This window comes from Tympanuchus pallidicinctus, unplaced genomic scaffold (genome assembly GCF_026119805.1).
Source record: "Tympanuchus pallidicinctus isolate F22 unplaced genomic scaffold, pur_lepc_1.0 scaffold16, whole genome shotgun sequence".
Taxonomy (NCBI): domain Eukaryota; kingdom Metazoa; phylum Chordata; class Aves; order Galliformes; family Phasianidae; genus Tympanuchus; species Tympanuchus pallidicinctus.
Window position 1 is genome coordinate 7772532 of NW_026294679.1, and position 26768 is coordinate 7799299.

Consider the following 26768-nt stretch of genomic DNA (forward strand, 5'->3'; position numbering starts at 1 on the left):
AATCTGGGTGGGTTTTTATGCATACATATATATTTTTTTAAACTCCTGAGAGCAATGGTTGTGCAAAATGCAAGGGAATTTCTACCAGCACAGTCATGGGACTACCTCTGCTTTACCGTTGCTTAAGTGATGTGGAGAGGAAAATTCCTGGCTCTGCTGGAAGAGGCTTGTCACCAACTTCTGGGAAGCTGACATCTAATCCTGAGCAAACAGGCAGTTGGTCTCAGCTGAAATAGACCTTCTGCTGAAGCAAAGGATCTTGAAAGATCAACCTGCATGTCAAGACATAGCTTAGCTCTCATATATTTGCATTTTTGTGCTCTAATGTACCAGATCTCTGGATATTTTCAGGTGTTCAGCTGAATGACTCCAGTATTTTAGATACCGTGTTAATACTGTAATCATTTGATGTGTGTTCTTCAGGTGTAAAATGTGAATGAAGGAGAGGTGTGGTGCAGATGGAACAAGTGCAATGACATTGTGGAAATTTTTCTTTCTTTTCGGCATGGTTGTTTCTCCTTTTAAGTTATTTGAGAAGCCTAGCTAGTTGTCCTTCTAAATGCTGCTTTCTTTCTGTAGCACTAGTAACTGTCCAGAGTTTTTTCCCTTGGTTGTGGAGACACAGAGCAGCCTAAATTTCACTCCATGTACTGTGTTGAGTACCGTATTCACATGGACCAAAGGCATCTTCTAGAAGCTTTATTTTAAACATACCTGTTAGAGAATGGAAATTTCATCAACTTCACACATTGGCAAGTGATTCTATATACAGTAAGTCCAGAATATGATGAATACATGATGGAGTCAGCCAGCAACTTTGCTAAATGATGTTGCTCATTCCTGAGAGCCAGTGGTGTGTTAATCCACATAGATGTTGCCAGGCCTTTTATTTTGGTGGGGTAAATTACCAGCAGTGTAATATTGCTCAACACACATCCCAAGAACATGTCTGAAAAGGTGTGTTTCTGTGATTCACACAGATGAACAGCAGGCTTGTTTCATTACGTTTCACTTGCACTTTTTGGGATGCTATTTATATCATGAGCCAGACATAGAAAACTGTCCTCAGCTTAAATAAATTTTGCTGATGAACCAATAAGCCAATTTTGAAGACAGCCTGGAGCAGTTAGCTTACATATCTGTCACTGAAATTCAGTGCCCATTAGATGTGTGATTGCCACAGGCTTCATCTGAAAGTTCCAAGCTGGTGGCTTTTTGTATCCTACTGGTTGAAACAGCTTTTCCTAAATACTCAGGGTGCTCCTTTAATTGAAACATCACACATCCAGATGTTCTTAGAAGCCCTACAGGAGAGCTGCTGATGCTTTCTACCCTCTGTAAAATCCCACACTGTTGTCTAAAGCTACATCCTATATACTGGACAACACCATTTTGTGCTGTAGAAATCATTTCAGTCTCCATAATGCAATGGAGATCAATTTCTTCATCAGATAAGCTCTTACCATCTTCACTTTTTGCTGGCAACACCAATGCTAACTCCAGCTACTGAAACAAAAATATACACTTCTGAAATAGTTTTCATTACAAGATTTTAGTTCTTAGCTACAAATTAAGCAGTAGCAGATTTCTGGCTTCCACCGAACTGAGTGTAGGGTGAGCCTGTATGCTGCAGGGAACCTGCAGGAATGCAGGGAGCGGTTCGGAGCTCAAAGCCTGACGCATCCTATAGGAATGTACGGACTTGGGTCCTTCCGGCTAAGCAACTGTGATGGGAAATGCCAACGGTAGGTGGCACTAGAAATCAGATTTACCGCGTCTCCACAGCCACCTGGAACCTGTCAGAGGGCAGGCAGCTGAGCTGCAGAGGAGGGAGTTGGGTGGCATTGAAAGCTGTTCTGAGATGGATGGCGTTTCTTTCCCATTTTCATGTTCTAACAAACTATGTTAAATCTTCCAATATGTATACGTATGTTGTCTGAGTATACAGAGTGTCTATTGATTAAATTTTGTAGATACTTGCTTCTGTATAAAGTTTTTGAAAATATCACTATATATTCTGTATATACTGTACTTTGAAATAATAAACATACACACGCGTGAAAGTTGACTTTGAATCTGTGGTTTGTGCCATTGCCTATGTGCTGCTGCCCACCTCTGGGCTGTGCAGGTTCCTGCTGGACTTCTCTATTGCACTGCCTGAACAAGAGGTGGCAGTGCCTCGTTGCTCTATGTCTCAGGTACTGCCAGCCAGGCTAACAGTGAGGCCAGGAGAAGTAGAGCTGCACACCTCTCACACACCATGCTTCATCTCTAGGAAGCTGAACTGGGACTTTTCCATCCTGAAGGCAGGTGATAGGCGTGCTGTAGCTACACTGCTTGAGTTATCAATTCCAGTAACTGATCGTAGTGCTGGATCTTCTTTTTTCCTTGGGTAATGCAAATTCACAGAACAACAGAATCACGGAATTGTAGGGGTTGGAAGGGACCTCCAGAGATCATCGAGTCCAACCCCCTGCCAAAGCAGGTTCCCTACAGCAGGTTGCACAGGAAGGCATCCAGGCAGGTCTTGAACATCTCCAGAGAAGGAGACTCCACCACCTCCCTGAATAAAACAGAGCAGCAAACATGGTACTATGGCTAAGACTGTGGCACTATAGTCTTAGCATCAAAGGACAATTCCCTTTGTAACAGCTCTACATCTGAAGTACCATGTTTGCTGCTCTGTATTATTCAGTTACACAGATGGAACATGTATTTTAGTCATCTTATTGCTGTTTTTAAAACAATGCTTTGAGACTAGGGGCTGTTCATTGTGGCCATGCTTATATTGAAATATAAGCCCAGGAATCAGATCTGTATAGTCTGTCCTGCCTTTGCAAACTGGTTGTATGAAGTCTGAGAAAAAGGAAGACCAAGAAGGGGATAGTTGACAGAGTTCATTCTAATAATTCATGTGGAACATTAAGTGAAAGGAAAGGAGGTTTTTTCAGTTGAAATTTAATGGCAAATTACCACTGACTTCTCAGGAGTAGGCTAAGGGTTCCCTTATAATTTCTGGTTGCTGTTATTTGTATTGCCCTTTGCTGGAATTATTTTGTGATTTTCTGTCTCATTTTCTACCTTTTTTCATTGGGAGCAGTTCTAGCTGACAGATAGGACCAAAACTCAGGATTTATCTGTGCTCCCAAATACTTAGCAGTGCTATTTGGAAACAGACTGAAGCAAAACCTCCTCCTATACAAGTCTTGGGCTTGGTGGTATTTGTAAGTATTTGTTAGTTTGTTAGCAAAGTGTCTTCTCACTTCTATTTCAGACCAGCACAACTGTATTTGCAGAAGAAGGGTTCCCATGGCACAGCCACCTTAGGTACTGAAGCCCTCAAGGATGACAGTCTGATACTGGAGCTATTGGGTGATAAATCCACAACCCAATGCTGGCAGTCTGCGGCTCTAGCCAACTGTGAAAGAGGAAATCAATGCTTCTCTTTTTTTTCTCCCTGCCTTATTTTAAGGGCTTTTTTTTAATAGGCATGATTGGGGTTTTGTTGTGGATTTTTTTTTTAGGCTATTTTGCATTAAACCACAGTGGATCTGTGCCAGATTTTGCAAGGTTTTTGCATGTGTGAAGTAACCCCCATCAGAGTGAGCACCGATGAACAAGTTCTCAACTGCTGCGTATAAATTTGCCATTGGATTTGTTTATGGCTGTTCTGCTCTGGTGAATGCTCTGTGGGCAGGAAAACTCTGGCCTTCAGGTGTTGTAGGGCTGCACGCTGAGTGATCTCAGGGCTGCCGTAATGCCTCAAGTGAAGCACTGCTCTGGCTGACAGGCTGAACTAATACTGGTCTGAATGCCTGTGGGCTACCTAAGAAGTTTCTATTTAAAAAATAATCCTCTGGGTGTGGAATGAGGAAAAGCAGCACGTGAAAGCCCTGAAAAGTGTGTGACCTCTAACAAAATGCTGGTGTTTTGACACAAGATAGGTGTGCACAGCCTTGAAGGCACAGCCTTTCCCTTTGGGTTCGCTGGTACTTCCTTCAGTACCGCCCTGGGCTGTCTAACAGCAGGCGTTCAAGAACAGGAGCTGCCTTTGAAGATGGAGATGGCTTGAAGCAAGGTGTGAATTTAGGGCAATGTTTTTCAAGCTGCGATCTGTAAGAGGCAGCTGATCTGATTTCAGAGTGGCTTCATGCCTGGCTGCTGATGGTTCTCACATCACTGCTGGAAGGAGCAGCCTACGCAGCGGCAGCAGTGTTTGTGAACTGTAAAAGCAGCTGGTTAAAATTACTCTCAAAGAAAATTATTAAAACTGAAGTTGCTTTAACTCCAGTCAGTGCCTGGCACGCAGGAGAAGGAGACAGTGAAAATCTCTCACATCAACACTGTGTGTGGAAGCAGCGTATGGCAAAGCTATAGGTGAAGAAGAGCAAGCCTAGTACTGTCCAGCCCAAACCTGCTCTGTGGGTCTGCAAATCCCCTGGAAACTTCAACAAGTCAGAGGTGAAAGCACTGAGTTTGTGCTCTGAGTTGTAGCCTATCAATGCTGTAGTCGTTGGATTATCAGAGAAATGTTGATTAGATGGACTCTGGAAAATACTTACAAGAGGACAGAACTCCACTGCTTTGGGGACAGAGACAGGATAGGCCCAGGGCTCATGCAGAAGGCAACGAGGATACTACCTGCAGCTCTCTACCTGTTGAAGTGTCTCCTACCTGCTGCAGGTCACTGCTCAGTGTTTGGTGGTAAATTGAGAAGTGAACATCCCTGTGCTATATGCAGCGTGTTTGGTCAGTCACACAGCCCTGGTCCTCACGCTGCAGGGACAGGGGAGCATCGAGCAGGGTGGGACAACTGGCAGCAAATCCACTGCATGGCTCTAAGTAACACCCACCCTGCAGCCCCACTTTTCCCCTGGCTTTATTCAGGCATTACTGGGTGCTCAGACTCAGCTGGAGCTCAACAGGTGTTCTCCATTAAGGACAGGCAGAGGGAAGCCTTAGCTTCATAGACCAAGCTGGTGAAATAAGTAGCAACTGCTCTGAATGTCCACAGCCCTGGGGATGCTCTGACTCCCCTGTGGTCTTCTGGAAATCATGCAGCTCAGACTTTGCAATCCTGACACCAAATGCATTGAGGCAAGCTGCTGGTTGTGAATGGCTACTGTGCTGGCACTTCAGAAAAGCAGGTACACCTCTGCACCACAACCTGACATGCTTCTAGGGCAGGTGTAGCCCTTGGAAATGAGATGATGGATTTGGCGATAATCCTGTAGCATGAGGCTGCCAGTTTACTTTTTGTTACTTGAATTACGTCAAAAAACTTCCCTCCTCTGGACTTTCCTTGCAGTCTTCCAAGGCTACTTGTTGACAGTGAAAGACTGTTCAACTACTTCAGACTGATTTGACTCAGATTGGTGGCAGAGCCAATACTGTGCTGGCAGCGGTCACCTTGTAACGCCAAACAAAGTGTATGTCACTGAAGAGAAACTTTGGGCAACTGCAAACTCTGCTGAGGCATGTTGGCAAGCAAGCTCACTTCCACTGCACCGAAGGAAAGTGTGATTAATTTTTCCTTGACTTTGATAGCAGCTAAAACAATAGAACCATCCCCAAAGGTTGAGGCATGCATGCCAGCACAGTTTCTCCAGAGGACAATAAAAAAAAAAAAAAAAAGGAGGGAGTTTTGTTTAATTGTGTACATAGCACACACTGGAAAAAACCCACCAAACAACCCTCACACCGGGAAGCAGCCAGCTGAGCACCAGGGGAAGTTTCTGGAAGGGGAGGCTGGGGCTGGCGGGCGAGGAAGTGAGGTGCTTCCACCGGCTCTGAGTCACCTGAGCCACAGGCTTCCAGCTACAGGGCTTCAGAAGGGCTCCAGTGCAAAGCCGTGCCCAGGTCACAAAGATCCGGCCTCGTAGGCTTCCTTGGGAAGTGCGAAATCCCGTCTTGCACTGAGGTGATGGGGCAGGGCCTCTGTCTGTGGGGCTGCCTGTGAGAGGAGTCGGGCCCGGCCGCGACGTATGGAAGCTTGGCCTCAACAAAGACTGCTTCTGAACGCCTCATACTTCCAAACAAAATTCCTCCTTTCAGCTTAGTTTTGTGCTCTGAAAATGTTTCGGGGGCAGCAAGCTTGTGGCTTCTGCAAAACTGGCTGGTCAGATGTGCAGGAGCACTGGCCAGAAATTGTGCGAGCTGCCCCCAAACTGGGCTTTGTATCTGTGCTGGGTGAGGAGAAGCTGCTCGTCTTGGATAAGCACAGAAAGGCTTAACAGCAAAGCACAGCGCAGAGGGGCTGGGGTGAGGCTTGCTGGAGAAAGCCCTGTTTTTCCCCATCTCTTGGCCTATTTTTCACAAAGGCAGTCCCAGCACAACGGCAGGGGCCTTGCCTGCCCACGCCTGGCATACGGCCGGCAGCACCATCTGAGCCACTGAACCCCGGGCATCCCAAACATCCACGACTAAGTGGATAGATATATATGAAAAAGAAACAGAAGGGTCTGGCTGCTTTTGGCAGTGTGGCGCAGGGTTTGTGATGAGTTTAAAGCAGGAAAAAGCACTGGGGTGTGTGCATGTTTTGGTTTTGTTTTAGTGTTGCAAAAGGCACTGTTAAGAAATGTAATTGATAATAGAGGAAAATGGACAACTCCATAGTGCCAAACTATACGTGTCCAAGTTGACTGTCAGCTCTTAGCAGAAAGGCTGGGTTACATTCCAGTAGCATTGGGGATGGAATGCTGGAGGATTTGGATGTGAATCCCGCGAGAGCCCATGGTGGTGCTGTGGGAGGCTGGAGGCAGAACTGCCACAAGCAAGGACCGGACTTTGCTGAATTGCTGAGGGAACAACGCAACCCCAAACTGCCTCTGTTAGGAAGGTGCACACCCAGGGCAGGAAGAACAAATCATGACGCTGTCTGTGGATGCAGTAAAGAAAGAAAGCAACAGAAAGATCGCCTCAAAAGTACTTATTTACCCTTTGCAGTTCTGAAATCCATTTGCACTGCCACTGACAAAGGTCTGAAGATGGTTTGCATGCCAAGCACGTACACCTATCATGCTGGGTAATGCTGCATCATCGTTTCCTGGTGCTCCTGTTTTCCTGCCCGTATCCATCTGTTGTCCTGTGTGAAGGTTAGATCAGCGGCACTTGGGGGCTGGGAGGGCTGCGTGTGCTTGTGCAGAACCAGCACAAACTGTTCCTGATCCTTGCCTGGATCAGCTCAGAACTGCTATCAAAAAAGAAAGTTTAAAGATCTCACGCATGTAATTAAGGACAACTTTAATCCAAGATAAGTAATGACGTGTGAAAATTACAGAGGAACAGAAATTGCATTAGCCTTTGTGCACAAGCAAGGGAAGAATTGCAAAATAAGTGCTTTGCAAAGTTTGAATATTTAGAGGCAAACACAAGGTGCACAGAAGGGGAAATGGAGTATGCAGCTAGCAAGTGTGCACATCTGCAAAGATGCCCTATTTGCAGTGCCAAGAAAATCAAAACTGCTGCCAAGAAAAACATAGTTAGAAAGATACAATGACATAGCCCTGCTGCTGCTAGTAGAGTTGTAATTACATGCTGAACAAACAAGAAGGAAAACACCAACAGCATCAGTTAGTGCAACAGGGATATAGACCTCACAACCCACAGGCAAAGGGGGAACCTGCAGACCTGTAGACACAGGAGCAGACTCAAGCCACAGCAGCACTTCCCCTGGATGAGGGACTTGAACGCTGCTGAAGGCATCAGCCAGCCTTTTTTCTAGTGGTGATGCAGACCTAAGCATGGGGGCTGCATGCTCAGGTTCGTGAATTTTTCACTGATTAGATTTAAATCCACCACACCTGAAGCTCCCACTAGAACAGACACCTGGTGATCAGAGTAAGCCAAGAAAGCTGCAGTTCAGCACACTGCATCTTGAGCAACCAAGACATTCTGTAAGGATGCACTCAGCACTTTGTGCTTTTGAGAAAAGAAGGAATACGCTTTGTGTGGGCTTTGAGATCTCTGACCAGGCGAGGTCCCACTTGTAAGGTAAGTACTGGCAATTGCAACGCGTTCAGGAAAGAGGTGTGATTTATGTTCTCCAGATGTCTGTTCCCTGCCTTCTGAAGGCTGTGCCCATTTAGATGTGCCAGCACTGCTTATGCTTGCAATGCACTCAGGTGATAGAGCTAGATGTGACAAAGTGCAAATGTGGAACTGCACAAAGATAGGAACATCCTGGCTCAGTCTCAACCTTATACTTTGCTAAAAAGCAGGGAACAAAAATGTCTTGATGTTGAGTAAAAGGCATTCTATTCATCCTTTATTAACAAGCTGTTCTTCAGGGGTGTCTGCTCATGAGCAGCATTTTTTACTTGTGCTTCACAGCTTCATGTATAACTTAGGCTTTAATATAATCAACCGGGTGTAACCCCCCTGATAAGCAGGAGAAGGGAAAAGCATGCAAGATGCAAGATGTTCCCACTGAAGTCTCGGTTCCTCTTAGCACAAAGAGGACCTATGGGCACAGAATGACTAGAGCTCAACTATTCTTATGCACGCCTCATTTGGGGAAGGCAGTTAATCTGGTGGTGTAACCACAGACCTCAGCTGCCACTTCAGAGATGCCTGGGAGACCACAAAGCAGGGATGCAGGGCTGAGATTGGTGTGTGATGACACCAGGCCCAGGGTCATGATCTGAGGCCTCTTAAGTGTCTTCATCCCACAAGCAATGGGAGACCCAGAGGTAAGAACCTCCCTACATGAGCCTCCAGACCCACAGAGGAACCACTCCATCCCTGCCTGCCCTGTTCTGCCCCTTTCTGCTGCTTTGGGACCTACAGATCTGTAGGTCAGAAGGGAGAACTGATACAGTAATCAGACTACAGAAGGTGCTCAAGAACAAAAGACTGATTTTAATGTCCTAGCTTTGAGCAAGTTTGGCTGTTACCTGCAGGAAGTCTTCATCGTTTGTGTTGAGGAGGAAGCAGATGGAAATCACAGTATTAATTTGATCTGAAGAGGTTGCGTTCTGGAAAAACACGTGTGTCAGGCCCTGTTACTCAGGGCAACTGAACTGGGGACAGATCGAGCCATGTGTGGCCTGCAGGCATGCCCTTCCTCCAGCAAAAAGGTCAGCTCTTGCAGGAGCACCAAACCCTGCACAAGGTCTCCTGTCCTTCAAGGAAGGTGAATAGCAACAGGAATGTCCCCTTGCAAAGCCCCGTAATTAACAAATTGATGGTGCTGTTAGTTGTCTTTGGGTGAGATCAAAGCAAAGCAGAGTCTGGAGAGAGAGATCACAGGCTGCCAGATATCCACAGGGTTCTGCTGTCGTACCCTGGCATAACCCAAACCTTGCCTAAGATTTACTCCACAGATCCCATCTTTCCCCAGATCTGAAGGTGTACCTGGCTGCAAAAGGGTTTAATGAGCTCATGCTGCAATAACTTGAACACCCATCTCCCTCTGGAAGCACAGGCTTTTCATAAAAAGCAGCCGCTGCTGGAGATGACCCTGCAGGCGCTGTATCTTCAAGATTGTCGTCATCACGATCTTGAAGTAGCTCAGTGGTTGCTGGAACAAGCGGATGATAGCTTTCCTACTCCCTCCTACCCGCTCTGCTTTTGGATCCCATGATTTCTTTCTTGTTTAAAATGATTCAGCAATAGACTCTCAGATAGTCTCTGTCTGGTTAAAAATAGTTGCTTGCCTCATACGGGTTTAGCATGGTGCTGTCAACTGTAAAATGTTCCACCTTCCAAAAAAGTAGAGTGAAAAATGAAAGTGAGTGTTCGCACCCTATTACTCTCTGCAGTCAGACCCCTGCATTCAATCCAAGCCCATTGCAGGAGGAGAAGCGAGCTGGACAGGGCAGGCAAGATGCTGGGGCATTGCCCAGTACTTGCGGAGCTCTACACCATACACAACATCACCAAGGCTGATGGTTCACTCTTGTTTCTCCCACCAAAAAACACCAGTTTATTTTGAACAAGTATTTATTTGTTAAATTTCCAAAATACAAGAAGAGTTCAGTCATTGCAGATGGTGTCTCATGATGCCAGCTGGGAGAACACGCTCCATGAGGAACCAGTATAGCCCAGTTAGCTGACCCACATCCTAAGCCATAACACTGGGGCAGGAGGGTCCTGTCACAGATACAACTACCATGTTCCGTGTTTGTGTAGAGCCTGCACAGCATCATCAACAGGCCTGAGCCTTGTTTAGACCAATGAACTGAACATTTTGGGAGCAAAATTAGACAGTCTTATAGCAATCGCGGCTTTTTCATCTGTTTCTGCTTGGCTGGAAGCTGAAATGTGTTTGCACTCAGTTGGTTATTTTGGCTGGTGGATGTGCACTGGGACACCTCTGCCACAGTAGTGTCCTGGGCTAGTGTTGAGGCAAAGCAGAGGGACAAATGGAAAGGGCCTTGGGTTCAGCCTGCTGAGCAGTGCTGTGAGGTGACAGACCCATGCTTCTGCATTGCGCCCAGTCCGCTCCTGATGCACTGCTGAGCACCGCAGCCAAATCCTGGCCGCCATCTGTGGGGCAGGATTTGACCTCAGAGTCAAAGGTCACACAAAAGCCAAGCCAAGTGCTACATCCTGCAGGCTGATGCTCTGAGCCCTATCCTTGTGGCAGCTGGCACTGCTGTGGTGTTTGAGAGGCCATACAGCACAGCCTATGGTTACAGCTCTGTCAAATGCATCAGCTCAAGGTTGTTCCCAGCAATGCAAGGGATGAGCCTCGGAATGAACTACTGCAACAGGAAAATGGGCACCTTGAGGGAATGCAGACAGGGGCTTAATTTTCTAGCCTCAGATACCTACATGTGCTAGACCCAAGGTCACAGCTGTGTTTATGGGAAAGGACGTTTTCACAGGCCAACAATGTTAATGCGCACCAGGCCTTATGCAATTTTCCTTTCCATTTATAATATTATGCATTTTATACGATAAAGTTTGTAGTGTGGCTTTTGTGCATGAATGATACAGTTTCCATAATATTTTTTAATATGCAGAGACACTTTATTTTGAGCTCTCGGGGCATGAGTCAACTCCTATTTCAGGCCACTGGAGTCCTTCCAGTGACCTCCCTGAGACCTGGCTCACGGGGCAGCTGAGGCCTGATGCGCAGAGCTAGCAAGACCTGCAAGGCTCAAGGCAGCTCAGGGTCCACCAACAATTCCTGGATTGGGAAATTACACTTACAGCATCACCAGCCTCCCCTGGGCAAGCTGCAGCAATTGGCTTCAGCCCTGCAAGATCCCCTAATTGACCCACCTGGAGCAGATGCTAAAGTCCCTCAGTCTCCAGGCTCTGGTGAACAACAGGATTGTCCAATTGCAGGATGACTGCCAGGCCAAGAGCTCATGACTTAGAAATCAGACGCGTTTAATGTTTATGAAACATCTCCAAAGAGTTTTAAGAAGGGATCAAAAGTGTTTATACACAAGCTGGATGGACTCCAAAGTGCTGCATGCTGTGTTGTGTCAACTCTCACACCTGCATATATGTTAAAAAATCCCTATGAAACAAGGGAGCCAAGCAATCGAGTGAGTCTAACTAGCCCCCTCTTGGTGCTTTGACTAGAGCCACACAACATTTTTCCTATCAGAACTGCAGGTTGTTATGCAAAACCTCTGCAAGGAGACCAGGCTTTCTCTGAATTTGGGGTGCTGTGGGGTAAACTCCTGGAGGGGCTCTGAGCCCGGCCGTGTGACACCAGCAAAGAGAGACCTGACCGAAGAGCAGTGGAGCTCTTACCAAACCTCCCCTTCCTTGTGTGTTTGGGTTTTCTATGCCAGAAAGTTTTTTGAGCCCTTTGTAATAACGCAGTTTCTCCTCCTTCTGCTATCACTCACAGAAAGTTCTGCCTTGACCGTGTTTTTACATAGGATGACAGCAAAATTCAGCCCATAAAAGGTTATTGACCTGGGAAGAGAGAGTTTATAGAATTTAAGGGTTGGGCATTTTCTTGGAAATTGTCTTATCAGCACGGCTCCAAGCCTTGCTGAGCTGTGTGTTGCTTGTTCCTATTCCTACAGCTCTGTACACGTTTTATTTTGCAGTACGTTATTTAACACAGCTTCTAGCTAAGATTGCCACAAAGTAGGAAGCCAAGCTCAATAGTTTTTCTATTTCTGAAATTAGGTGTCAAATGGGTCCTGAAGCAAAGGAGCACCCAGGGATGGCACAAAAAGCGGTGCTGCAAACCTTATGCTTCCTCTTTCACTGGTGGAAAAGGAGTGGCTAGGGGCCAGGGGGTATCAGTAGAAGCAAGAGGGCAAAACAGGAACCTCAGTTCCTCAGGCTCTTGGCTTTGTGTAGCAAGGAGTGTCACCAGAGTGTGTGCTGGTCACTGAGGGCAGCGGAGGAGGACTGGCGGGGAGTCAACTAGTGCAACACGCTGGGGATTTAAAACCAAACCAATGATATGCTGCCGTCTGCTCTAGGCATGAGCCTCTGTGCACACAAGGACAGACACTGCATTTTCACAGAGCCAGGAAGGACTGGTTCACTATAAACCTGCCCTGCCTATCACTCTATTCCCACATAGGAAGGGCAGGAGCTGTCGGAGGCATTTCTCCATGTGAGCAGGGCTTTGCATCTTTGATCCAGACTTCGTCCCCAGGGGATGTGAGGAAGGAGTTGACCATTGAAACCCTCTGGTGCAGGCAGTTCGGCCAATGCCTTGGTTGGGGCTGACTGCTCAGCAAGGCTGGTGTCTTCCTTCAGAACCAACTGAAGCCTGCAGAACTATGGACACAGCTCCAGTAAGCTCACCTCCCAAGCCGCTGCTCTAATAATCCTCTTTGCTCAGTCTTAGTGACTAAAGTGAACCACAGCCAAGAAAAAAAACCAGAAAGATTGCCCTCCAGCACCTGCTCCCACTGAAAAGATTATCACAGCAGGTGACACTGGATGATGTCTTTTGCGTGTCTCCATCAAAGCATCCTGAGCCACCTCCTTAGCAACCCACCAGAAGACATCTCTCCCTTTCTGCATGCCCCTTTCCCAGGTAATTTCAGCTCAGCACCCGGAGGCTCTGAGCAGATGGAAGGCAGTCCACAAGTGTCAGTACTTGCACATCTCCAGCACACATGGCTGCTCTCCAAATAGCATTGTCTCTTGATTGTCCAAGGGGGAGGAGGAGTGGGCAGTATGGGTTGGATGATGCGGAGCTCAGAAGACAGACAACAGCTCCAAAACACTTCAAAACAAATTGTTTTTCCTGCTCATTGTTCCTTGTACTTTTCCTGTGTAAGTACAGGATCTGCCTCACCTCACAACATATAAAGGCTCTGTTTTGCTGCATTTACATCCACGATCAATAGTAACTGATGCAAGAGGATGATATTTTACTGGAGAATGAAAATGTTTCTTTCCAGAAAAAGAGATCTTCCTCATAGCTGTTTAGGCAGGAAAGCAGGAAAAGTAGAGAAGGTCCAGAGAAATTCTGGAGAGACTTAGAACTTTCGTGGAAAGCTCAGCAACAGAAATGCAACCTTCTCATAGATGGAGATCTTCTGTTTGACCTCACTTTCTGGACATGAAATCTCTCCTATTCTTCCCATTCTTTCTGTCTTTCTTTTGGCATCACCTTGAATATCAAGCTTAGTTCAATGGCCAAAAATTTGCCTCCGAGTGTTTTAGCAGTGCCATGAGGGCTGGTTCTGTGACTAGCTGCAAAGCTTCAGAAGCAGCCTTTGTAAGAAGAAGGATGCTCTGGAGTGAGGGAGGTGGCCGTCATCTTAATACTGACGAGCATGATTTAAGAGGGGAGGTTTGAGTGTGTAAGTCACGTGTGCCACTGGGGCTCTAGGGACAGGTTTTCTGTCTTCAGCCACTGCACAGATGTGCAATTTCCTGTAGCAGTGTTAATGAAGTACTGCCATGCCTCAGGCTGTGACCGAGCACATGTGTTCCAGTTGTGTTAGCAGAAGGCCAAGTGCCCTGGGCCCCTTCAAGGAGGGGTGGCAACTGTCTTTTAGTCTTCTGCGGTGCAGAAAAATGCTGTAACTGCCCCAAAATTTCCATGGCATGAGCTAACTCCTCTCTTGAGTTCTTCTCATGAGCATTCTCCCATTGCTTAAGCAGAGATTTGGTGAACAAATTACTGCAGTCACAAATGGTTTTTCTATAATGGAACGTGGCATTAAACTAAACACCGGAGATGAAGACAAACAAAACAAAAAAATCTGGGAATAATCCTTAGCTTGCAGTGAATTTTGCAAAACATTGTTGAAATTAGGTTTTACTGGAACAAAAATGTATTTATCACATCTGTCAACACTGGAAAATTATGTTTAAATTAGGACTTTATTTTAAACCCCGAAGATGACCCAGAAGTGATATAATATTTATAAATAGCTTAACATACACAGTATAAAAATACATTTAGCCTCATACTATTGAGTCAATATTGAGTCAACAGTATTCTTGCCATTGTCATGTATGAGGGGAAATTAGTTTTACCTTCCTTGCCAACAAAACAGAGAAAAAAAATTAAAACTATGGAGAGGAGAGCAACAACAGCCCACAGGACAGATTGTGTTGTGAAAACGGGCACGAGAAAGCAGTGCCCACCAGAACGGGCCACCCTGATGCTGAAGGTTGTGTAGAAGCAAGCCAGCACCAAAGCTTCTGATCCCTGCCACTGTGCACCAGCTTTGAAGCTACAGTCTCTCAGATGCTGATCCCTGCCCTGAGCCAGCCTGCTGGGATGCACTGTGGATGGGTGGCTCTTTTCAATGTCTTCACTCTGTTGTTCTTGGCCATGGCTTTGACTGGAATGCAGACTGTGGGCAAATTTTTGTGCCAGCTCAACTTCAAAGTAAGAAATGCTCTGTGAGTGCAATACAACACACTGTGCAGGTTCCTCTGACAAGCCTGAGTAATGCAGTGTGTAAATTCAGCCTAACACCATCCACTCTGCTATCTTATATGGCCAGGAACACCCATGGGGCCCCCAGCACAGGCATCATCCCCAAGTACTTGCTCAGCCCTCATTGTGCATCCTGGAGGCTCAGGCACTGAGCTCAGCTACTGAGTGGTACCAGGATGTTTCGGGGTGTGAAGATCTTAAGCATCCCACCTGCTGGCTCCATCAGGATATATGTTGGGGATGGAAGCAGTGGGCAGCAGTGGAGCATCATGGATGCATCTGGATGGGATGCTGGCTGGCTGCACACAGAGCTATCACTAGAGTAGCAGGGAGCCAAGCAGAAGATCATGAATAATGCTGTGAATCCACTCAGAGAGAAGAGATGGTGGGAGGACATTGGTAGCAGGAGGCTCTCAGTGGCCGGGAGCCATGTGGTGACATGGGGAGATAAGGCTCATGATGGATGGACCTCAGAAGGTTTGAAGGCTTTTGTTCTTCTTGGGTAAGCAGTCAAATATTCACACAGATAAGCTTCAGAAATGCATCTGATCAGAAACTCTTTGTATGTAAAAATGCAGGGCTGGAAATAGCACAAGATATTTCCTCTGGCACTTCATCGTTCAAGGGCTTTCCTTCACCAGCACCAGCATGCTCGGACCCACCCATGCAAGTAACTGCGGGTCAGAGCACAGTGTGCTTGGGCACTCTGTGCTTTGTCATTGTGGTCCAGGGCTGCAGGAAGCTCTGAAGGGACCAGTAGGCATCCTGAAACTTTAAATTGCAGCGCTTGAGAGGAACGCTTTTGGAGAGTGCATCATTTCCTTGGAAATTAATTATAACATGCTCTACCCCCGCGAGTTTCCTTGTACCATAAGTTGTTTAAACAGTTTCTCATTACACATTTCCCATTCAGATGAAAAACAAACCAGAAGGCCTGAGGCATCAAGGCGGATGGGAAAATGGAAATCCTGCTCTGAGCATTGGAGCAGGCACAGAGCAGCTCCCAGCTTGGGACCCAGGAAGGTTTGGGGTAGGCAGGGGTAGGTAGGAGCAGTGAGGCTTGTGTCTCCATAGGAAGTTTTTGGGTGACCTAAATGCATTTTGAGTTCACCGTTAACCAACCAGTCAGTTATGTGGGGATCCTGTTGGAGCATGCCTAGTCTTGGGATGCTGCAAGGAGGACCAGATCCCAGCCCCAGCGGTAGTGCAGCAGAGGGCTTTCAGGGAGACCTTCACTCATCTGTGCTCAGGGCTCATAGCTTCCCTGTGTTCCTCCCCAAGCTTCCTGGGTTGCTATTTATATCTTCGCCCTAATGAGTCCCCCATCCTCCCCCAAGTGTTAACTTCTTCCTTGCTAAGCAGTGCTTGCAGTTTACATTAGAAAGTTGTTTATGTTATATAGTTTTGTGATAGTTTCCTCCTACACCCCCCTCCCTTCCTTCCCCAATAAAATCAAAACGGCATGCTTGGCAAGGCCCATGAATAAAGGTGGGGGGCTGAAAACCCAAACACTTTTTGGTGAACCCAGTAGGAAATAACGTCTCTCCTGAGGGACACTAAAGACTGAGCTCATAATAGTAGGAAATAAGTGTCCACCCTAAGCGACGAATTGCCTACTTACAGCTACCTAGTGTAAAATACAGATGTCATGCAGCAAGCCATGAGCCCTCATGGGATGTAGAGGTGTCTTCCTCACTAGTTGGAATGGATGGTAGCAAACCCATTTGTGTGCAAGGCTCTGTGTACTAAAAGTTGTATCAGGTTTGCAGGGAAATGAGAGAAAAATTAAAAGGCAACAGTGTTTTGAACTCACCTAAATGGGTGAACAGCAGCAGAAGGCAATACAAACCCATTATCCTGACTGCTCCCTGCAGAGGAAAAACATGCACACAAAATCCTATTCATTATTCTCTTTCTTATTTAATGCTAAGTAAGTCACTGAACTTTACTACTTGATCTATCCATTTTCTTTAATAGTAGTGCTGCAGGAAATCTTTTGCTCCTCAAAGGGGGTTTCAAGTTCCTGACTGATATACAAAAAATACTTGGAATGCATGAGTAAAAAATAACTGCATTTCAAAGGGAGGTTGAGCCATGCCAATAATGATAATTTTTCTCTTCTGAGATGCAGCACCAAAGAGTGGAGGTCAGAAGGAATTCAGAGCGCCACTGTTCTCCTTCCAGGGACTTTATCTGGAGACAGGCGCAGTGACAGACCCCGCATTATCTGCTCCTGGTGTTAATGGCATGCATTTGACAACCTCAACAGTTTAATTTATAAAGTGTCTCATAACATAAAGACAAAGAAATCCATACCATGCAAAAGCGTGAGCACATTCAGTGCAATTAAAAAGTATCTCATCAATGCCCAGCATGCTCTGCAATGTTACCTTCTTTATTATGGTGATACACAGATGTTCCTAAAAGGCACCTGAGATGTTCTAGAGTGATGAAAGCATTATATAATGAGATATATTAATGGAAACAATCCAGCCGTGACATCATTCCAGGCTTTTTTTTATCATTGCATTCCTTGCTCCTGCATGAGTGGAGTGCACAGAAATAAAAGCAGTGACGTTTCTTCCACCAGAAGACACGCATAATGTGAATTGCTCAAAGTCACTAACAGGGCCCATCAGTGTCAGAACACTGTGCAAACAGAGCTGCTCCTCCTGGGGAATTATTTATCTGCTGGCTGTGATTTGGTGCCATGCCACCCCCTCGCAACTGTGGACAAGCTTAGTTCCCAACTACTGCTGCCACCAGCTACCTGAGCTGCACTTCCAACCCCCTTGGTCCAAGGCTCTGCCAAGGGCTGACGAGTCAGTCTCATGATCTTCCCTTGGATGTAACTACACCCTGAGAAGGCAAAATAACAGTTCAAAGGGTACTTGTATGGATCTCAGCTTCTGCAGCATCACCAGACACAAAGCTTGTGATCTCATCCAAGAGATCGACATCAGGGCTGCAAACAAAACAGATTGTCTCAGCCTTGTCACTCTGCACCTTCCCATTTCCCTCGGGCCATTATCCGTGTTCCTGCAATCCATGCAGACCAGCTGAAATAAACCTTTCCTGGAAGGCCTTGTTCTCCCCCCAGTGAGCCTGATGCTTGTGTGTCTCCAGAGGCTCTGCCAGCAGAGACATGCCATAGGGTTGGATTGGCACTGAAAACTGCAGATGTGCTCACCCAGCTCCCAGCTTGCTGGCAACCAACCAGCAGCAAAAAAGAAACAAAAGCTCTCGTGTGGATGCTCTTGGGATGATATGAAGCACTGTTACAATACCTGTTGTTATTGGCAATTACTGCATCTGCAGCTGTCTTACTCTGAATATTATGTTAAAGTTCCAAAAAGCCTGAATATTTTATACAATCCTATTGGTCTCTTTTGGTGCTGAGAACACTTTAATGCACTTTATTATCCTACCTCTTGTAAGCTACAGAGTGCTGCTATCAATCCTCCTGTTTGTGGTGACCATGGAAAGAAGTGAGGAGTGGCTGCAAGTGGACCTTGGTGTGGCCATCTTAGCTCCATATGCTGCAGCCACCATCCTGGAGCCAGGTGGGCTGCCTGTCCTGTCCAACACCCGCTGTAAAGCTGTTCAGTGCCCCAGTGTTTCTGGCTGCCCAGTTGGGTTACACATGGTGTTCTAGCTTGGGCTGTTATCAGGTCTCCCTGCTACCCAGTTGTGAGGGCACTGCCTGCCAGGGAACTCATCCTATGTTACTTTCAGTGGCGTAAGCGAGCTAATTGAGGCTTTATTTGAAGGCTCCCAAGCGAGTAGTTAGGGGAAGAGCAGACAAACATCACATCCCTCCTTGAAAGCTGGGCTCAGAGAGCAACCGGGACACTAAACAATGGTAGCTTTGTGGACGTCTCCCAATTTACCTGCTCCTGTCCAAGAGGAAGCACCCCTCCCTCCCCAGCACAATGGTTGGTTTGGTAATCCTGAGCAGGGGCGTAGGTTGGCACAGGTCTTTGTGTCACCGCGCTCGCCTTCCTGGAGCGGGATTGGGGAAGAAGCGTCCAAGTTCCCACCTCCACCATGGGTAGAGCACCCCACTGAATGTAGCAGTGAGGGGAACTTGGAGGGAACAGCAGCCTCAAGCCCTCAGGCTGCATGGAGGAGACCAGCATGGAGCAGCATGGCATTGGAGAGGCACTGAGGAACTTCCAGGCAGAAAGTTGTTCTCTACTCCCTGCTAAGAAAGTGTGCTGGGGGCTTCTCTGAATCTCTTGCTCTTAAGAAGTCCGGAAATTTTGACCACAAAGTACTTAAAAGTTTTTACCACATTGCAAATTGTTTGTCAAGAGCTGCTCTGTTACGCCAGAAATATTTTATTGAAACCAGAGGGTATTCTGAAATCCCACCTGAAGGAAACAACTGCCAGCCCCTTAAGGGGATCTGCAGCATTCACCATGGCCTTTAAAAATGGATTTTTTCTGGCTGCAATATTTATCCAACCAGCAGCTGCTGAGATTTTGAGCCCCATAGTGCCTCTTTGCTGTATTCCCTTAAATATACCTTTCACAGCTCTGTGCCAATGAGTTTAGGACCAATTATCAAAATCATTTTGGTGAGAAGTCTGAATAGCATGGCTTTGAGAGAGACATGAGGCAAGGTACATCATCGCCTGGAGGTGAAGAAGAGTGGTTGATGGCTGGAGCACAGAACCAGGAGAAAATCCCCATTTAATCTCATTAAGGGTAACAGGATTCGGCGCGTTACACAGGATCAGAGAGGAAAGGCACACCACCGTGCCCACAACACACCACTGCCTGCAGCAGCGGCAGAATCCAGGGTACACTTCTGCTTTCCCTTTCAGGTTACTGACCTCGAGGTCAGGGTATTTTCTATTTGTTTGGTGTGTTTGCAGCTGGCACTAACAGCATTGAGCACGGTGCCCATCAGGACGAGGCACAGCTCCTGTCTGGGCAGAGCCCTGCTGGGCGCCAAGGCAAAGCGAGCAGCCAGCAACATGAAGGAGCGTGCAGCCAGCTGCCAGCAAGACAAGATGGCGGTGGGCAGGGGAGGGAACGCATGCCTGCTGCAAGCTGAGGCCTGTTTACCGTTAATGAATCCGAACTCTCTTGTTTACTGTCCCTTGTTAGGACCACAGATGAGGCATGAGGCCAGGCCGGGGAGGACTCTGGGTCACAAAGCTCGGCGTGCGGCGATGGCCTCGGCAGGAGGGCAGCTGCTGGGGGAGATGCAGCCTCCACAGGTTTGACAGGTATGTCTGCTGGGTGCTGCTCAAAAAGTGTCAAAATCGTTTAGGAGTGCCTGGGGCACGTGTCAGCTGCCAGGCAGCAGGTGGCACCTCTTAGATCATGTTTCTGCAGCGTGTCAGCCTGATGTCCCCCTATCAGAAGTTGTGAGACTTTCCCAGAGGAAGGCAGCACCTCCAGTATGGTTCCAAAGCCCCCAGTTTTGCCATTTGCAAACAGGTTTGCTTGCCATCACCACCTCTCTCATCCTTTTCCCATCCTGTGGCTTTTCCCAGCCCAGTCTGCCAGCCCCTGGCGAGGGCGAACCGCCTGCTGCGGCCGTTCCTACCAAGTGGGCAGGCAAACAAAAAGCGTATTGATTCCTTCCGTGAGCCCATGATTACAAATAGTGTTGATCTTACATTACGTGCGGCTGTTTACCCGGAGAGGAGGACTCCTTGCTTCCTCCCCGGGCGCTGAGGAATTTGGCAGGCTGTGAAAGCGAGTCAGTGGTGCATAGGGGAATGCTCCTCGGGGAGAGCGTGCTGAGCGCGATCCCAGGAGATCGCATTAGCGCTCCTGACACGATCAAACAGAAAGTTCCAGCTGAACAAAGGGTTTTGAGGACTCAGGCTGAAATATTAGGAAGGTGTGTGCGTCTCGGTGAATTTGCTTCACTTCCCTCCTTGATGGGGCTGTAGCAGAACTATTTTTAGGTATAATCCTTCAAACAGAACATGACTTCTCCTTTCTGATTAGCACAAAGCTGGCTGCTAGTCAAAGGATAATTATTTCCCAACACATCACCTAACACACACCGACAAACAAAACACTTATTATTCAGCTATCCAGCGTTACCTACAGCGTTAACTGTTGGTTAGCGGTTAACATTTTCTTGACAGCTTTGAATGGGACTAATTGCTCCAGCTTCATTAACAGAGGTCATTTACTGCTGCAAACAATATTTTTGTGGAGATAGTCTCTCCAAAAAGATTAGATTATCAGGTCAAATTCTGCTGCCAGTGGCAGTGATGCCTGACCGCATTTGGCCTCAAGAAAGCCTGCTCCTTTAGTTCATAGCTGCACAATTTCCAGCCCTGCAATTGATATATTACATAAAGGAAGTTAAGTGCACTCCTCTAGACAGGAAATTACAATAAATGAGGAAAGCGCGCGGCACAAGGAAGGTTTGCAAAATAGCCATTTAAAAGTTATTAATAAAAGTCAACTTCAGATAGGGTTTAGCAAAGAAAAAAATAACAAGCTGCTGAAAAAGTTGTCCCTTTACTTGAAAACACATGCTTACTCAGAAGGGAAAGCAGCTGCTCACAGAAGCAGCAGAGCGTGCTGCATCACCAGCCAACGGCTGATGCTGTCAAATCCTGTATGTACTGTGGGTGCTGCTCAGATCATAATTTTAAGCCACATTTTTTGGGCACTGTTTCATTGGTTCATCAGTTATTGCTTGGTGTGAATCTACAATCAGTTGACGAATGGAGTCACAGTTTTGAAGTGCAGTGAGTTTTCAAGCAGCACTTCAGTACATTCAGACTTTGGAAACATCCATCTCCACTTTTCCTCAATTCCCTGCAGACAGCCAGAAGTAAAACCGGGCTTCCTACCTGACATTCCCACCCAGGCACCTGGAGGGCTGCAGACTGCTGCTCCATCCTGCTGCGCAAATGCTGCCAGAAAGCCACCGGCACCTTTGAGGATCCAGCCCTGACATGCACACGTCTCAGGCACTCACAACAAATGATTTGGGCCCTGATAGACACCTGCTGCCTTCCCAGCAGGGATTTGTTTTGCCTTTCTCCATTCCTTGCAGGCCCGTGCTCTTGATGGTGACTTTTCCGCACACATACACGTGCAGCCATGTGCTGCCACCTGTACTTTCCGACACACAGCTCCAATTGTTAATCCACATCTGGCTTTCTTCAAAAAACCCAACACACTCAGCTTTTGACTCATTTTCTCCAGATCATTTCAGGAATCCTGTTAGTCTTTGTGGGCTTGCTCCTTCTCCAGCCATGAAGCACAGCCTGTCCCAAGCACAGTCCGTGTCCTGGGGTCAACAACAGCTTCCCATGCTCATGCACATGGCCAGACAAGCATCCCTCTGTGCTTACAGGGTCACCGTGCCACCCCTTTGGTACCCCCTCATGACAGACCCCCATCTGCTACCAGTTGAGTCCTCTTCACTGGCTATTACCACTCCAGCTTGCAGGCTCCAGGCTTTCCCAGCGGGTCCTTGACTGGCCAGACCTCATTGGGAACACCTCCTGACCGCTGTGCTCATGCAGTTGGTCCTACTGTGGTCAATGGGCAGCACTCGCCTTGCCTTTATCCTCCTTACTGCTGTGATGCTCTCCCAAGGGATGACCCAACACAGCTATTCAGCAGGATGAGCTGAGTAAGCTCTGGCCCTGAATTTCCCACCTACAGACCCCTCTGACCCAAAACACTCATTGCTTGCTGAAGTCTGAGTACATACGTGCTGGGGCCAGATCCTGCCCTGTCAAACCCAGTGATGGGGTTAAAGGGTTAGCGCTGCCATGCCCTCCCATCACGTACTGCCCCATCCTATTCCATCTCCAATGCAAGCAGCCACCACTTTTCTATGCCACTGTTCCCTGCACCTGCAGCGCCCTGCTGATTTTGCTGGAATCACAGACAGAACCAGGTCTGCAGGGTGAAAAACCAACGTACCTTGTGGTAGCAGAGCAGAACTTGCCCAGCACCTGACCTGCCACTGCAGTGTCTTAAAGACCCTTCCCCACTGTCATCAGGGCAGAAACCACTAACTGCAGCTCACAGTCAGACTCCAGCTAAATCAGCTCAAAAGGATTATTTCTCCCTAGTGCTGCTATTTTGTTCTTGCACTAAATATACAACTTCTCTTTTTTTTCACTCTTCAAAATACATCACTAGAAATTGCTAAAGACAAATTCTTTAACTTAAAAAAACGCAACAAATGATTTCCAAAACAAACTGTTGGCTGCTCTCCTACAGATCTCACCTTGGGAAGCACTCTTCCTAGAAGCTGATTTCTAACTTAGCTCTCCTTCGGAGTCTAATAAAGCTAAAAACGGCTTCACTTTCATTCCGCACTGACGTGAGCTGTCCTACGCTGCCTTTTTGTTGCTCTGCCTGCAGTAGTGCACTCTGCATTCATTGCAGTAATGAAACATTGATACAGCGTACCTTCACAGAGCACTGAGAGCGGGCAACCTTCTGCACCAACAACCCAGACACACAGCCCCCTTGCTCACAGAGCCCTGAGTGTTGCAGTCCCCTGACTCTCTGCCTCTAACAAAGCATGAATACAACCCCAAATGGCACGGTTACAGAAAGCAAGCGTCCTCATTATCAGGCTGGAAACACCTTGTTGTTAGCACTGGTTCTAAGGGAAGTCGGCAGACTTTGGTGCAACAGGAACGCAAGCCAGTTGGGTTTCAAACACGGTTTTACAATCCCGCGTCAGGCAAAGCCATTAGATAAGTTCTGTTGGTAATCTGAGCCATCTCTGGGGAAAAACAACACTGCTCTTCCCTTTATAGGAAGGTATTGTTTCGAAACCTATAGAGACACGCTTGCTTGTGCTGCAATGGCATTTATTGCACATCGACTAATTACTTACACAGTAGTAAATTGCACCAGAGTATAAATAGGTTATAAAACACACACAGAGGAGAATGGAAACGACACACAAGTGCTAAAATAACAGCAGATTCACGCGGGCACTTGGAAATAAAAATAATAGAAGTCCCTTCAGATATTTTAATTTATAATACGGATGTATTTACAGTACCTTCATAAAATAATATAAAAAGTCACTCTCTCAATAAACCCATAACAGATCAGACAAAAACAGAGATCACTTTCAGGCTTGGTGTTGTTTAAACCTCCATTTCATTTTTAATTTGTGTGTGTGTGGACATGTGCAAGTAGCATCTTCAAATAACTTTACAATCCTTAATACTGTGCAAAAAACAGCTTTGTCGCCGTTTCCCAAAAATGTGCAGTAAAATCTTGTTGTTGCCAGGATGTTTTTTTCCCTCTCCATCTGTAATTACAACGAACAAGCTGCAGAAGGCTCATTAACTCCCCCCTCTCCCTTTCCCCTAAAATACTCCTAACTGTAGGCAAATATGCTGTTTAATATAAACACGGCCCATTTATTCCCCTGTACAATATGCACAGTTTGAGGTAGAAGTTTCCCAGCCTGACCGCTATTGTCTGGCCAAAGAGATAAGCACAACAACTCACTGGTTGTTGATGCAGAGGGGAAGAAAAAAACAAAACAAAACAAAACAAAAAGCAGAAGAGTTTGGGTTGTTCGGGGTTTGGTTTTTTTCCCTTTAAAAACAGATCTGTGTTCCTCATTCTTAACTTTGTCATCACTTCTGCTCGGCAGAAGAGGGGAGCACAGCGACCACGGGTTTCGGACAGCTCTCGCATTTCGGCAGCTGAAGTGCAGAGCACCTGCAGCTCCAACCTCAGTTGGAGGTCAGCTGCTTTGCCGTGTGCGTGCAGGACCACTGCCAGAGCCCTCGGGGTCACGACTCGGGCTGCTGCTGCCCTCGGGGTGCAGCCCCAGCCACTGCCCAGCCTCATGGAATCATAGCATCACAGGACTGCTCCTGCTGCTCCAGCAGCTACTGGCAGCGTCCAGGGAAAACTCACCCATGCGATGGGACACAGCTAAGCCTCCTTCCGACCCAAATATAACCTGGTTAGCTTTGGGACAGGCTGTTTATTTGCTCCGTTCTCCGCTCAGTGGGCTTCCTGTTTGCTTTAGGTTCAGATGAGGTATGTCGAATACAATTCACCTGCTTTTATTCATCAGTAAACACGGGCTCTCTCCCCGCTCGTCCCTTGCCTGTGTCCCCCAGCCGTGTCTGGCCCCACAAACCCACCCCCCTATACCTTGGACTCCGAGCGGGATGTTTTGCTATGTCTCTCCTCCAGGCTGGACTCACTGCCGCCCCGCGTGCCCCCGTTGCAGTCGGACCACGTCCCCCCTGGGCTGTGCTCAGGGGAGCCCAGGGTACTGATGAAGCCCCCGGGCAGCGGGGCGGGTTGGCCGCCGGCGTGCAGCCGCCTGTCGGCTTTGCGGGGAAAGCAGAGCAGCCTCTTGAAGGCCTTACGGAAGTCCGGGCTGCGGCAGTAGATGATGGGGTTGAAAGCGGAGTTGGCGTAGCCCAACCAGTTGAAGAATACAAAGAGCCAGTCCGGCACCAGGTCTCTGTTGAAGACGTTGACAATGTTCACCAAGAAGAAAGGGAGCCAGCAGAGGGTGAACACCCCCATGATGATACCCAGTGTCTTCAGAGCTTTGTGTTCCCTCATGGCCATGACACGGGACGTCTTCCTCTTGCTGGCGCGGCCGTTGCCAAGGATGGGCTGGTGGTGGGGGAGCGGGGGTGGCTGCGGCTGCTCCTGGCTGTCATAGAACCGGCCCTCGCAGCGGTCGATCTTCCTGATCTGCTCCTTGGCCTCCCGGTACACCCGCAGGTACACGAAGATCATGATGAGGAGGGGGATGTAGAAGGAGATGATGGACGAGGCGATGGCGTAAGCCCGATTGGTGACGAAGTCGCAGCAGCCCGGGTCCTGGTAGCACTTGAGCGCCTGAGGGTCCTCGTCCCGCCACCAGTGCATCATGATGGGCAGGAAAGACACCAGGGCGGAGATGGCCCAGACGGTGCAGATGATGCCCTTGGCCCGAGCCCTGGTCATCAGGCTCTGGTAGCGGAAAGGCGAGGTGATGGCCAGGTAGCGGTCGATGGCGATGACGCACAAGGTCTCGATGCTGGCCGTCACGCAGAGCACGTCCAGCGATGTCCAGCACTCGCAGAGGAAGGAGCCCCACAGCCAGGTGCCCCGCACCACCAGCGTGGCCCCGAAAGGCACCACCAGCAGCCCCATCACCAGGTCGGCGCAGGCCAGCGAAGTGATGAAGAGGTTGGTGAGCGTCTGCAGCCGCTGCGTGCGCCCGATGGCCGCGATCACCAGCACGTTGCCGGCCACGATGAGCAGCACCACCAGGGCCATCAGCAGGCTCATGCCCGCCTCCCACTGCTGCGACAGCAGCTCGGCGGACACCTGACGGCTCCCGGTCGGCGCCGCCGTCTCCCCGCCACCTCCGGAGCGGTTGTGGGGGCCGCAGTCGGGCGGCAGCCACCCATCGCCCATGGCTGCGGGGCGCTCCGGCCGCGCCGCGCCGCGGGCATGCAGGAAGGCGGCGCCGCCGCCGCTGCCGCCGCCGCCCCGGGATCCGCATGGCCCCGCGCCGCGCCGCCGGCCCGCCCCGCCCCGCCCCGCCCCTCAGCCAATCGGCGCCGAGGGGCGCGGCTTCCCGCCCGCTGCCCGCCGCTCCCCGTGCCGGTCGGGTCGCGCGTAGCGTTTGCCCGCCGTGCGCGGGGCTCCTTTGCTCGGCGTCCCGTGGCCCGAAGCGCAGCCCTCCTCGGTGGGCAGAGCGCGGCGCTCCCCAGAACAACGGGAGACCTTGTGCTGGAGCACCGCGGCTGGGGGTATTTGCCCAGGACCGGCAGCTGTAACACCGATGTAAAAAAATGCATCTGAAAGCAGTTTAGGACAGTGGAGATTTAGGACGGAACACTTTTTTTTCCCTCTCCGTCTAGCTGGAATTTCTAAAGCAACGATGAGCTCTGCAGTGTTTCTGCACCCCAGCGCTGAGAAGCTTGGGTGGATTTCGTGAA

The 26768-nt window shown here is 48.3% G+C and overlaps 1 protein-coding gene across 4 annotated transcripts; it reads right to left on the reverse strand.

The window, feature by feature from the left end:
- Positions 1 to 1927: 1927 nt before the first annotated feature.
- ADRB1 (adrenoceptor beta 1) lies at positions 1928 to 26288 on the reverse strand. 4 transcript variants are annotated; one of them, XM_052677674.1, is made up of 3 exons: positions 24973 to 26288; positions 17224 to 17274; positions 1928 to 7192 (listed from the first exon to the last, which is right to left on the reverse strand). In XM_052677674.1, exons 1-2 carry the CDS (start codon positions 26239 to 26241, stop codon positions 17254 to 17256), a joined length of 1290 nt encoding a protein of 429 aa, XP_052533634.1. In that variant the 5' UTR covers positions 26242 to 26288; the 3' UTR covers positions 1928 to 7192; positions 17224 to 17253. The 4 variants fall into 4 exon arrangements, with proteins under 4 accessions (XP_052533634.1, XP_052533633.1, XP_052533632.1 ...); XM_052677673.1 differs by having other exon boundaries at positions 1928 to 16701; XM_052677672.1 differs by having other exon boundaries at positions 1928 to 17274.
- Positions 26289 to 26768: the final 480 nt, after the last annotated feature.